This window comes from Colossoma macropomum, unplaced genomic scaffold (genome assembly GCF_904425465.1).
Source record: "Colossoma macropomum unplaced genomic scaffold, Colossoma_macropomum, whole genome shotgun sequence".
Taxonomy (NCBI): domain Eukaryota; kingdom Metazoa; phylum Chordata; class Actinopteri; order Characiformes; family Serrasalmidae; genus Colossoma; species Colossoma macropomum.
This window is the reverse complement of record NW_023494790.1, coordinates 24,291,616-24,304,933: the sequence shown is the minus strand read 5'-3', so window position 1 is coordinate 24,304,933 and position 13,318 is coordinate 24,291,616. Positions and strand designations below refer to the sequence as shown.

Genomic DNA, 13,318 nt, shown 5'->3' with positions numbered 1-13,318 from the left:
CTATTTTGAAATAGCAAGAAAACTTTATTTAACAGTCTCAGTTTGTAATAATGAAAATCAAATGTATGACTGCTTTGTGGAGTCACTGGTGGACAGCTAAGTTCTTAGACTGCCGTAGGCAGAAGAGTTATAATTAATTAAGATATATTTGATATACAGTTTGCCTGACAGGTTCAGCTTTGTGAGTATGCCATTAGAAAACAGCTCAAAGATAGTAAAGTAAGACCATGAGATCCAGAAATAAAGGTTTTGAAGCTGCACAGTGACTCATGACTCATGTCACTATTACTGTTTCAGTCAATCACAGATATGTTCATACTATCTCCCTGTAACTCCATTTTACTAGGAGCGCATCTTTTCTTTGATCCAGCCGAGGTAATGGGTGACACGAGCGTAAATGCCGGGTCTATTCTTCTTGCCACAAGCGTCACCCCAGCTCACCACTCCATAGACATAATGCATGCCGTTCTGCTTACAGACCAGAGGACCCCCAGAGTCTCCCTATAAAGAGAAGGTGCCAGTAAAACAACTGCAGAAACAAATATCTATGCCTATTTTATCACATTCACACTTTAAAGTGATACGCAATTTTTCTCTAACCCAAATGTAGTAGATTATCCAAGACATGTTTGGTGTCTGAAGCTTATTTAATTTTACACAAAACTACAGACAAAATTCAGGCTTCTAGGTGGGTACACATATGGCCAAAAGTATGTGGACACATTATCATCCCATTCCAAAACCATGGGCATTAATGAGAAGTGTCCCTTTTGTTCTTATAACAGTATGTTGTACAGCATCAGAAATCACACAAGCAAGTCTATAAGTCTTCCTATAAAGTTGACATGATTTGAGGTAAGTGCGTGATGATTTAGCTTTGTGGAGTAATGCTTGGTGCTGTATAGGCATCCATTACTTGTTAGCTACATTAGCCTTGTAGCTCTAGTGCAAACCCAAAGAAGTAAACTTCAGAAACCAAACATGTTTTGACTGTTCATTTAGAATAAGGGAGGGGGAAACTGTAAAACTGTTCGCTAAAATATCACTTTAACTTTAGTAGATTAAATCAGTATTCTAATCCTTTTTTAGTCATTCATTGCAATAATAGACACCCACCTGACAGGAGTCCACTCCTCCTTGCATGTGTCCAGCACAGAACATGCCATCATCCAGCACGTTCCCATAGACAGTAGGAGCCATGCAACGTTTCTGGGAGATCAGGAGAACTTTTGCATCCAACAGCTGACTGGAACCTTCTTCATCTGCACAGACAAAGAATGTATACATCATAGGTATGTCAGACTTATATAATAGCTAACAGAGACCAAATAATAAAAAAGGGGCAGCACATGTTATAAGAAGTGAGGAAGATGGCCACACCATGCTCTGTGACTCCATAGCCTGATATCATACACTCCGTCCCATCAGGGATTGGACCAGTGGGCAGACAGGCAGCCTTAATGAACCTGGTCTCATTGGCACACTGTCCATCTACTGCCTTCAGTTTGAGTAGGGCTGAGATTGGATAAAACAATAAGATGGTCATCAACATTCAAGTCAAACCAGTGTATCTATGGTAGGCAGAAGCTAGTTGTGTCTATGTTCATGTTTTAATTGTGTTTTATAATAACATATGAATATATTGTTTACATTTATGTGGAAAATATGTACACATTTGAATCAAGTCATTTCAATTAATCTCTTTTTACACTGGATGGTTCAGTAGAGAGTGTGTTAGTGGATGACCTATGTCATTGTAGAGGGCATCAAGTGTCTCTGTGTAGTTCTCATGAACGATGTAATCTTCCACCTCCACTGTCTGGTCTGCAGCCTCATGTTTCTCCAGGTTCACTCCACCCAGAACAACCTGCATCTCATTTATCCTTTGGCTGTTAAGTGAATGCACACAGGTAACAAACACTGTAATTCAGCATTACAAAAGTTTCTGATTGACTCGCCATTATTAACACAACAATATGGTGGCCAAGCAACATAATGGTCAATGATTATTCCATGAACAGCACAGTGGTTTTTAATAAGTTTGTACAGAATTAATGCAGAGTTGGCTATTTGCAGAATAAAGTGTTTTTCACATGGCAAGTGACAAATCACAAAGTAAGTAATTATTTTGGCATAATTCATTATTATGAGGTACTAAGTTATTAAGTTGTCATTTTAAAATAGTGATAATATTATGAAACAATACTGACATAGTAAGTCAACATTTTGAGAAAATAATGAATTACTTTAAGATATTAAGTTAATATTTCAAGAAAAAAAATATTATTTTATTATATCAAGTGAATATTTTGAAAAAAATATTAATTATTTTCAAGATATTAATTACATTTTTCTCCTTGGCCTGAAACGAATGAACTACCATACACTGTAAAAAATCATAAAATTCACAGTAATCTGCGGAGTTGCCAGAAAAGTCCTGTATATTTATGGTAAATAACTGTGGAGCATATTTACAGTACAATAAAATAAAAAAAGCATTTATAATCATTTACTGCGAATTTACAGTACATTACTGGCAACTTTGCAGCTAGTAAATAACTGTAAATTTCTTTGTCTACAGTGACCCTTTGCCTCCATATAAATCAAATGAATTAAAAAAAAACACAACACTCAAGCAATCACTTTTTAGCAACTGTCTCTAAGAACTACTTCCTCTGTCAAATGAAAGAAGAAATTCTCAAAACCTCTTAGAATAAACCTGCAAGAAAGTTTGCTAAGCAGTGATTCACTAATTTACTACCTCAAATCAAATTAGTTAGAACAGACGGTTCCTAAGCAGTAATTATCGATTATGATTATCAAATTAAATGACTTACTAAGCACTGGCATATTTTATCATTATCATTAAATACTCTGCTCCACACACGACCTATCAAGGCTTACTGTTTTATTGCATTTATTCAAAATGCAAAGAATGAAGAATAATGAATTAATGTCTGTGCATCATACTTAATGCTTACATAAGGAAATGCTATACCAAACCAGTGTTCTATTGTTGAACTACTGTGTCTATTTTTAGTTGACTGTAGCCCCAATATCACTACAAGTACTGTGTAGCAACACTGCCCTCCAGAGGCCACACTTACATGCAGTGAGCAGCAGTGAGAACCCAGCAGGAGTCGATGAGGATTCCCCCACAAATGTGACGGAAGGGGTCAGAAGTGCGTTTGCGGCGGACCTGCAAAGAGACTTGCCAGGGATGAGCTCCAGGTAGAGCTTTCCTTCCACCAAAGATCCTACCCAGAGCCCTGGCAGGCTGGGTCATCCCACACTCAGAGAAGTCCTTCTTTGGAGGGACCGTGGTGACCATTTCAGTAAGTTCAGTAGGTGGCTCTTCAGTAGTTGTTGGTTCAGTTGTTGAAGCTTTTAGTAGAGTTTAGTAGAAACTGTTGTTAAAATAAGGCAAAGCGTCTGTGAAGTGAGAGAGTCAGGTGGGTCAGTGGGTGTGGGGTACCTGGTTCAGGGCAGCGTCTAACTGCACAGTCATCCCATCGCAGTTTGCCTTGGTATCTGACGAAGCACCAGGGCTGGCTCTCCCCATCTGGGTTCCTGAATGAAGGAAATGTTCAGGATGTACACAGTTCTAATTTGGTGATTTTCTTACTTCCTTATGCTAAAAGTTTCAAGTTAAGTATGCTGCTTGCTGATGTAAGGTCAAGAAAGTGCTTGTGAACCTAAAACTTCATGCTCAGAAAACCAATCATGAGACTGTAATAAGTCTGTAAATCACACAATGCCACCAGAAAGTTATGGACATTGTGTTCTCCAGTCCAAAGAAGTAAAAGGCCATCATGATTGTTACCAGCATAAAGTTGAAAAGCCGGGGTCAGTCACGGTATGGGGGTATATTAGTGATCATGGCATGGGTGACTTGCATATCTGTGAAAGCACCATTAATGCTGAATGATATTCAAATTGTGGAGCAGCACATGCCTTTAATGGCATCTTTTTCAGGGATGTCCATTCTTATTTCAACATCAAGCAACATTCTGCACAAATTACAAGAGCATGACTGCATAGTCAGGCCCCATTGTGCAGCTGAAGACTTGCATAATGGAAGAATGGCAAAAAATTCCTCTTTTGAAGTTGGATTAATTAGTGTCTTCAGTCCCCAAATGATTTTTAAGTGCTGTTAAAAGGAAAGGTGATGTAAGACAGTGGTAAACAGTCCGCTCCTGTTGCAACTTATTGGGAACATGTTACCGGCATCAAATATGAAATATATTATATAAATATATATAATAGTATAAATATAAATATAATATAAATATAATATAATAGTATATATTTCCAAAAAACAACGAAGTTCATAGGATACACATTAATTATAATGTTTTGCAATGTTTTCTATTTAAACTAAAACCGAGTTTTGTAGGACTGACAGTCAAGTTGAGAGAATTTTATTAAGTTTCAGTAATTTCATAGAAAGTTACTTTGGCAAAAAGTAGAGTTTTCTTAAAAATGCCAACACAGAATGTTTACTCCTTTCACAAATTTATCTCAGCCTAACTTTTATAAGAGTGCCACAAGCATACACTTCTGACCTGCAGTAGTTATGCGGTCCAGTTCCATCATCTTCATCAAATTCACTGTATGGTAGGAGGTGAGAATTCCAGGGCAAACACTCCAGTTCACTCATCGTTTCACTTACAAAGCCTCTGTATGATTCTCCATCTCCCTCATAACAGTCATCAGGATCTGAGGCAACACACATTCATCAATAGCACATCAGAAATAAAGGTATGAAGAAAGGAAAGGAGAAATGTAACTTTTTTATAACTCAGAATCAAACTATTGTGCCAGTTGCAGTTGTAGTGGACTGAGTACGCCAGAAGGCCACGTTACCAACTTGGCAGAACTTTCCAGTGTAGCCGTCAGGACACACACACCGGAAGCTGCCTCTTTTACGCCCCCTTACACACCTTGCTCCATTCAAACAGGGGCTGGGTTTACAGGGTGAAGCTGAACAAGAAAAATACATTCAAACATGCAATAATGTGCATAATATTTCCTTTTCTGAAATTAATATTTACTGAAAATGATACTAAAATCTGTTCTGTAAGTGAAAGAATGGCACACTGCAGAACCGCTTTAATGAAAGACAGTGCTGTTGAGGAAGAGTGGCTACACTCACGTCTTTTGCACCTGGGAGGCCTGTAGGGGGCTCTGCACTTGCACTCGTAAAAAGGCTCTTCTGGAATGCGGACACACTCGCCATGACCACAGTTAACATTCTTACACAGATTCTCAACTGAAAGACAAAAGAACAAGAGAAAAGCAAACTACTGGAGCACTAACCACTTGGTTTTCAATGAGTAGAAATGGTATTTATGCATTGGCTTCAAACCGTCTTGACACTTTTTGCCCTTGAAGGGCCGAGGGCAGGTGCATTTGAAATGGCCATCAGTTCCAGCCTTGCATGTTCCATTGTTCAAACAGGGGTTTGGGTCACACACATCTAGGGGAGAGAGAGAAAGAATAGATCAGATCCTGAGAATTCCTTTTAAGCATATTTGACATTATTTTTTGCATGAAATCAAATATATGACAGACTTGTTAAACAAAATGCTAAACTGTTGTAATATAAAGGACAGCGTTTCAGAATAGCACACAGCTAACATAAAGAGAAAATCCTGAAAAACGTGTAGCTGGTAACTTTATTGTTTATTAAACATTTCATATACTCAGGTAAATGAGAAACCTTTTTGTAGTAACACTGATTGGTTGTATTTAGTTCATCGTTATAAAAGGTGCCAATAGTTTTAAAATGCAGCACTAGGATTTAAGAGTGGGTTAGCATGGTCTCACCCTCTATAGTATATTCCAGGCATAACATACATCAGGATAAGCTAGTAACATATGAAAGCTGAACATCATAGCTAAAAAACAGACACTCTCAATGCCAGAAATTATTCCCAAACTCGTATTGTGCCCTTGCACCAACCTGCCCGAACATGGGGTTTGTTGGCAGATATTATTGGGATGGTTGGCACAAAGTTAAAAGGCTAGTTAAAAAAATTAAGCAAGAAATAGAAACTAGAAAAGTGCATTTCCTAAAGAAAATGCAGACTGATTGCACAACTTTAGCAATTCCAGAACGGTTGCTAGGGTGTTGCCAAACAGTTACTTTGGTATTTTTTGTGGTTGCTAAGGTGTTGCAGGGTTGTTGCTGTGGTATTCCAGCTGGTTGCTAAGTTGTTCTAAGGTAGTTGCTATGATATCCCAGGTGGTTCCTATAGTGTTGCTAAGTGGTTGCTATGGTGTCCCAGGTGATTGCAAGGGTGTTGCTAAGTGGTTGCTATAGTATCCTATGTGGTTCCTAGAGTGTTGCTAAGTGGTTACTATGGTGTCCGAGGTGATTGCAAGGGTGTTGCTAGGCAGTTGCTAAGGTGGTTGCTATGGTACCCCAGGTGGTTGCTAGGGTGTTTTCCATGGTATGTCTGATGGTTGCAAGGGTGTTAAAAGCAAATTGCTAGGGTATCCCAGATGATTGCTAGCGGGTTGCAAAGTGGCTGCTGGTGGTTGCTGTGATATCCTACATGGTTAATAGAGTGTTACTAATGGACGTCTATCATTGTAACATAAGCTGGGTGCACAAACGTTTGCACCCCATTCATTCCTATGGGAAAAAAAAATCTTCAATTAACAATAACTGTACAAAAACTGTACATCCAATCAAAAACTGTATACAAGCACACCATTCCAAACCACACCAAACATTCCGGAGTTGGAACACTGTCGATATCTCGAAAACTGAGGGACAAGTTTGGGGACAAAACATATGAACCAAATAGAAAAAGAAGAAAATAACGACACGTAACAATAGTCTTGTGAATTCCTTTGCAATGCGCAATTGCAAACAATCAAAGTTTTTCATTTAAAACACAAACTGCAAGTATAAACATTAACCTCTTATAATACCAGGCTTATTACATACTAAGGGTTATTTTTCAGCAACTACATAGACAACAATGCAAACTGTAATGCAAAGTTATCCTTAGGTTATAGAGGTGTGGAGTAAAGCTTTGGACCCACTGATGGGTCCTGGCTATTTAAGTTTAATTTGTTTGTTTGTTTGTTTGTTTTTTTGGTATTTTTTTTAATCAAGAATGTTTTGTTTATCAGTTCAAAAAAAAGGAAAATATAGATACCTTTTGTAAAATATTACTCAAGTTAAAGCAGTACTCTGTTTATATTTCTTATTTAAAAACATATTTTAAATGATACATATTCAATATGCTTAAAGTAAAAACGTAGTTTGGCTTCTTGAGATAAACTCACTTATTTAAGTGAGAACAATTTGTTACCAAGTTAACAAATTTGAAAAAAGACAAAAAATATGTTGCATGTCTGTTACCTTCCTCATCAAAGAGGTCATACAGCCAATCAATGTTGCTGTCGACGGCCTCGTCAGTTTCTGTTGGTTCCTCAGAGTAGTCATAGAAGTACTCATTGACTACTGTTGAGAAAGAGATAAATAGGCTTGTAATTTGCTGCAAAACCTAATCAAGCTTTACTAAATGATGTAAAAGTGTGGGTAACACTTTACATTAAGGGTCGCTAATCCATCATTAAATATATAATAATCAACTATTAGTTTCCCATTATTTAGTTATTAGTTAACTCTTCATTAAGCATTAGCTATTACTTAGTAATTGATTAAGCACTTATCAATTAGTAATTAAGTACACTGTTAGTTGATAAGTTAGTTTGTCGTTAGTTTGTGGCTTACTTACTCATTATCTGTGTGCTAATCGCTGCTTATTACATTGTTAATTAACTAATAAGTATTTTTCTTCATATAAAGAAGTAACGTGAAACAGCTTCAGTCATACACTGCAATAATACAGCGTTTATTTTAGGGAATTAATTACACTAAACTATCACTCTACTATGTTAACAACACTGAGAGTATTTAGTTTTATTTCACATTTTATTTTTTTCCAGTTGTTTTCATTTTAATACTAGTAAGTTTGGTCAGCAGGGGAGGAGTACACTCACTGCTGGACATCAAACTCCACCCACGAGCACGGCTATTAGCTTTCATGCCAAACACTGACATTTTATTGGCTGGCTACTGAAATATCTGCATGAATTAGTGTGTGCTTCAAGTAAATGATATGTAAATGAGGTGCTGGTATTCTGGTTTCATGCACTGAAGCTGATTTATCATTTATGCTCAAATCTCCACTTGTTTCCACAAAGTACAAACTTGAATGTATGAATCATCCGCAGAGCAGTTCATACCGTATAAAAGACAAAAAAGGTGTTCTTTTTTTACGTAACTTTGATGATTAATGGGCCCTTTTCACAAGATTCGTGGTTACTTCCGGTTTAAGCATTAGCAGGGTAAAACTCACTTCCTCTCCATAAAGCTACTGCAGACGCGATGTCAAAATGTTTAGTAGTGAACTATAACGCTCAAACACGGAGCTACAACAGCTGTATTTTAGTTTTCCTGCACGGTTGTGACAGCGAGAGTAAGAAGTGGACGGAGGCGCTGATTTAACTGTAAACAGAGCTAAAATGCTGCAAGTTGTTTTTACTGCAGTTCTGCTGCAGCTGCTTCACATCAAGCACCCTCTGTGTCTTTGTACAACACGCCAGCGATTTCGGTAATATTCTGTTTTCAAAAGAAAGAAGAGCTTTTATATGTAGCATGAATGTTATAGACTCTGTTTATATTAAGCTAACTATACTGGCTAGAAGCTACTGCTAACCAAACTAGCCCGGCTAACATGAAGCAGCTTTTTCAGATGTTTTTTTTCAGCTCGGAGTCGCGTTTTTGACTGAGCAATGAAAGGTGGATGTTTTCTGAAGTGCTGCTTCAAAAATTGCCATGAAACTATAAGAATAATGCTGTTTGGCAGATCGCTAACATAGCCAGCGTTAGAGCTAACTTAGCTTTAAAGTTTGCTGCTCATACGAAGCTGGTGCTCAAACTGCTAATGGCAGGCTAGCTAATTAGCGACTGTAGAATGCTAGCCTACCGTCGGCTAATACAGTAAAATAGACTTTACATGTAAAAGTTTTTGTTTGCGTTTATGTCAGAAGTCACTGCCATCATGTAGCTAAATGTGTCACAAAACCTGCTCCACGTTAGCCGGCTGGTGGCAGCAGCTAATGAAAGCTAACTTATTTTGGGAACCCAGCTACAGTTAGAAATGGCTTCTAGCGTTGCTAGCTAGCTACGGTAAAGATCTAATGGCCATTTTGTCATGATAGTGCACAAAAACTAACATATGTCTGTTGTAGCTCAGTATTTGAGCATTATAGTTCACTGCTAATGCTTAATCCGGACGTAATCGCGACTCTTTGTGAAAAGGGTCCATGGCCATTAGATCTTTACATTTTGACCATTAATTACTTCTTAAATTCCACTTAATCAACCATTCTTTGCTTCTTAAATTCCTCTTACTTAATTATTACTTCTTAAATTACTCTTACTTAACCATTAATTACTGCTTTTGTGTCCCTCCAAGTAAAGTGACAACACAAAATCAGTAATTAATGGTTAAGTAAGAGGAATTTAAGAAGTAATTAATGGTCAAAATGTAAAGATCTAATGGCCATTAATCATCAAAGTCACGGAAAAAAAGAACACCTTTTTTTGGCCTTTTATAAGGTATGAACTGCTCTGCGGATGATTCATAATAAGTTTGTACGATGTGGAAACAAGTGGAGATTTGAGCATAAATGATAAATCAGCTTCAGTGCATGAAACCAGCCGACCAGCACCTCATTTACATATCATTTACTTGAAGCACACACTAATTCATGCAGATGTTTCAGTAGCCAGCCAATACAATGTCAGTGTTTGGCATGAAAGCTAATGGCTGTGCTCGTGGGTGGAGTTTGATGTCCAGCAGTGAGTGTACTCCTCCACTGCTGACCAAACTTACTAGTATTAAAATGAAAACAACTGGAAAAAAATAAAATGTGAAATAAAACTAAATACTCTCAGTGTTGTTAACATAGTAGAGTGATAGTTTAGTGTAATTAATTCCCTAAAATAAACACTGTATTATTGCAGTGTATGACTGAAGCTGTGTTTGTGAGTCAGTAGTATGAAACAAAAGCACAGTGTAATGTGTCTTTAAATGGAACATGAAATAGTTGCAGCACTTGTTTATATCAATGTGCATGTAAAGTAAGTACATCCACTTTTGTACTGGACTGTCATGCACACAAATTAGTATTATTGAAATTTTCTACTGTTCTTATTTTTGCAATTACAGATTATGTTGATAATAGTTTTGATTAATTAGCCACATATCCAGCATTTTTGCCCAAATTTACATGCACTCCTACCAGATATGAGTACAGATATGCCAAGATGAACGTGATGAATAACAAAACCGTCCATGAATTTGTGTGCGCTCATCTTACGGTCAGATGTGACCATAAGCATCTTTAATGAACCAAAGTGAAAAAAGTGAAGCAACTGAATATATGGAGGTGATGGAAAGTTAATTAACAGATAATTAGCGGGATTAACACATAAGTGCTAGTAAGTTATCACGTTACTTCTTTATATGAAGAAAAATACTTATTAGTTAATTAACAATGTAATAAGCAGCAATTAGCACACAGATAATGAGTAAGTAAGCCACAAACTAACGACAAACTAACTTATCAACTAACAGTGTACTTAATTACTAATTGATAAGTGCTTAATCAATTACTAAGTAATAGCTAATGCTTAATGAAGAGTTAACTAATAACTAAATAATGGGAAACTAATAGTTGATTATTATATATTTAATGATTGATTAGCGACCCTTAATGTAAAGTGTTACCAAAGTGTGATATTAAAATGATGCAGGTCATTGCTTGTCATTCTCTGTGTAACTGTTCCTGCTGCTTTCAGGTCATTTTCAGTTGACTGCTGGCTTCTTTCTTAACTTTCTTTATCAGCAATCTGAGAGTGCACCATGAAAGCTTGTGTGGCACACCTGTCTGTGGATGATTAGTTATGGTTCCACTTGCATATTACCAAACCAATTAACTGACACAGGTCTCTGCAATTGTTTTGTAGCTTTTCCATTACTATGATTGCTGCTCTAAACATGAAATCTTGCCAATGGCAATGTCTTTTATAATGACATCAACTGCAATTTGCACATAAATATGTATTTATTTATTTATTTATTGCCACATTAATATCTAGAATTTAATTTATTTGATGTGTCCTCAACACACTTCTTTTTAATAGTGTTTTAATACTTTTTCCCTTTTAATTTAGTTTTTTAAACAAATCCTTGTATACGCCTACAAAAACAAGTAAAAAAAATATACATTTGAAGTGAATCTGTACACTGAAAGTATATTAAATAACAAAAACGAAAGTGTCTTTAGCTTCAAAGACTGTGGAACTTACCCTCAGCTATACCACTCATGAGCTCCCACCAAAGGTCCTGAAACAGTAAACACACTTCCAGTAACACATCACTACAATACAAACAATACTAATCACAGTCCACAGCCCTGAGTACATAAAGATTTAAAGTAGGCCTGAAGAAAAATCAATAGACTGACCCGAGTGTCACCACAGAAATGAATATATCAGTATTAATATATCTATATCTATATGGAGTCCTGCACTGTAACTTAGAGTGCAGTGAGGGGTGTTATAACTACATGAACAAGGAAAGGACAGGAATCATTTCAGCCTATAACTCCAAAGGTTGAACATGCTGTTTATTGGCAGCCGTGGTCCAGTGTAGTCACTGATTCAGCCAATTTGCGGAATGCACCGTGTCTTGTGTAAATCAATTGGAGAACACAGTGGAAAAGTCACTGAGCAATTCTGTTCAAAAACCTGAAATTTTGACAACTTTAACGAGTACTTCAGCATTTCATGTAACTGACTGAACAGTAGAAAAGCTGTTACATACCTCAGTTGCTCCTGCAGGCTGGCAGAAGCTTTGCAGGCCCAGCAGTAGCAGCAGCAGTGGGAGCATGTTGTTGTGAATACTGGACACTAGCTGTTTAGGAAAGAGTGCACCACAGCACTGAGGCAATGATGTCCAAAGTAATTTCTTGGACATTCACACTGTTTCTCTTTTCTCTCTGGGGGTAATCATTAGCCTACAACATTGATTCTACATTCTGTCCAACCATGTGCCCCAGCACACATCACACACCCCCTGTCTTGGCCTTGGCTAATGCTAAGTCATGTTTAACTTCATTCAAGCATGCAAATGTAATTGTATGACACTATATGTCAGTTCTTGAATAAATTCTCACACACTTATTTGTCCTTTGTAGTGCTATTAACATTTAACATGAGCTTAAAGGGTCTGTGAGCTCAGTTCTGCTTAACTTATCTGTCCACTAGGTCAGTGGCTATGTTTGCATGCTATAACGTTTACTTTGGATTAGACTCCTGAACTCATCTTTACTGATGCATTAAATATCAGAAGATTATACAGTCCTACTGGACCACACGCAGGGGCCCATGCTGTAAAAAGCACTGGTTAGCAGTACAAGCCAGGAGTTGTTAACAGAGATGTTATAAAGGAGGAGACAGGTCATCAGTTGGAAAATGAATGGGAAAGATCGTAATGCTCAACATGGTGTTTGTTTAGAAGGAAAGTCCCACTCTTCAATAACATGACCCAGTTGGCTTGCTGGTTAAGCCACAAGCAGGAAAAGCTCCCCCTTGTTGTGGAGGACCGCAAATGCACAGTGGCCAGAACAAGCTGAAAATGTGCGTTTTTTTGTGTTATTTGAACCAAACAGTACAAACTATTTATACTGTTTATGTCAGATTTCATCAGTGATTTCACATCTGTTTTTTATGTTAATGTTGCTTTTAGTTCTGATTTTATATTTGTCCATTCAAAAAGATAGGAGTCAGGTTTTGTTTGACTAGAACTAACTGACCTGGGGCGTTGCCAAGTTGGCCATCAAGTGGGCAGACTTTCCTTAAAGGACTTTGATTGGAATCCCAAGTTGACAAAAGAGGATAGTCAGACTTGTTCATATTGATAGGTCACAAATTTCAGCCAAAAGTGACTGAGTAGAGATTGGGATAAAAGATTAACTGTAATATTTTCAATAACAATTATGATTTTCTGCACTAAAAAAAACATTCAGTGTTGGTTTGCTCATTATATAGCACAAACTGGACAACACAGGAAGTGTAATGATGAATATATCAGCAGTTGCTAAGCTTGTGTTTAGCAGCATGTTACATCTTGACATCAGTAAAGTGATAACAGGGTTGGGATGTAATGCAATCCAAAGATGAACAAAGTGCTGTACAACTAATCAAAGGCAAAACATTTATAAA

The 13,318-nt window shown here is 37.2% G+C and overlaps 1 protein-coding gene across 1 annotated transcript; it reads right to left on the bottom strand.

The window, feature by feature from the left end:
• Positions 1-3: 3 nt before the first annotated feature.
• LOC118809407 (hyaluronan-binding protein 2-like) lies at positions 4-12,101 on the bottom strand. Its single transcript, XM_036572698.1, has 13 exons — positions 11,919-12,101; positions 11,402-11,438; positions 7,379-7,480; positions 5,369-5,479; positions 5,156-5,272; positions 4,867-4,983; positions 4,566-4,719; positions 3,476-3,570; positions 3,108-3,384; positions 1,747-1,889; positions 1,381-1,515; positions 1,117-1,262; positions 4-501 (listed from the first exon to the last, which is right to left on the bottom strand). The coding sequence occupies exons 1-13, from the start codon at positions 12,069-12,071 to the stop codon at positions 343-345; spliced, it is 1,746 nt and encodes a 581-aa protein (XP_036428591.1). The 5' UTR covers positions 12,072-12,101; the 3' UTR covers positions 4-342.
• Between the last annotated feature and the right edge of the window lie 1,217 nt (positions 12,102-13,318).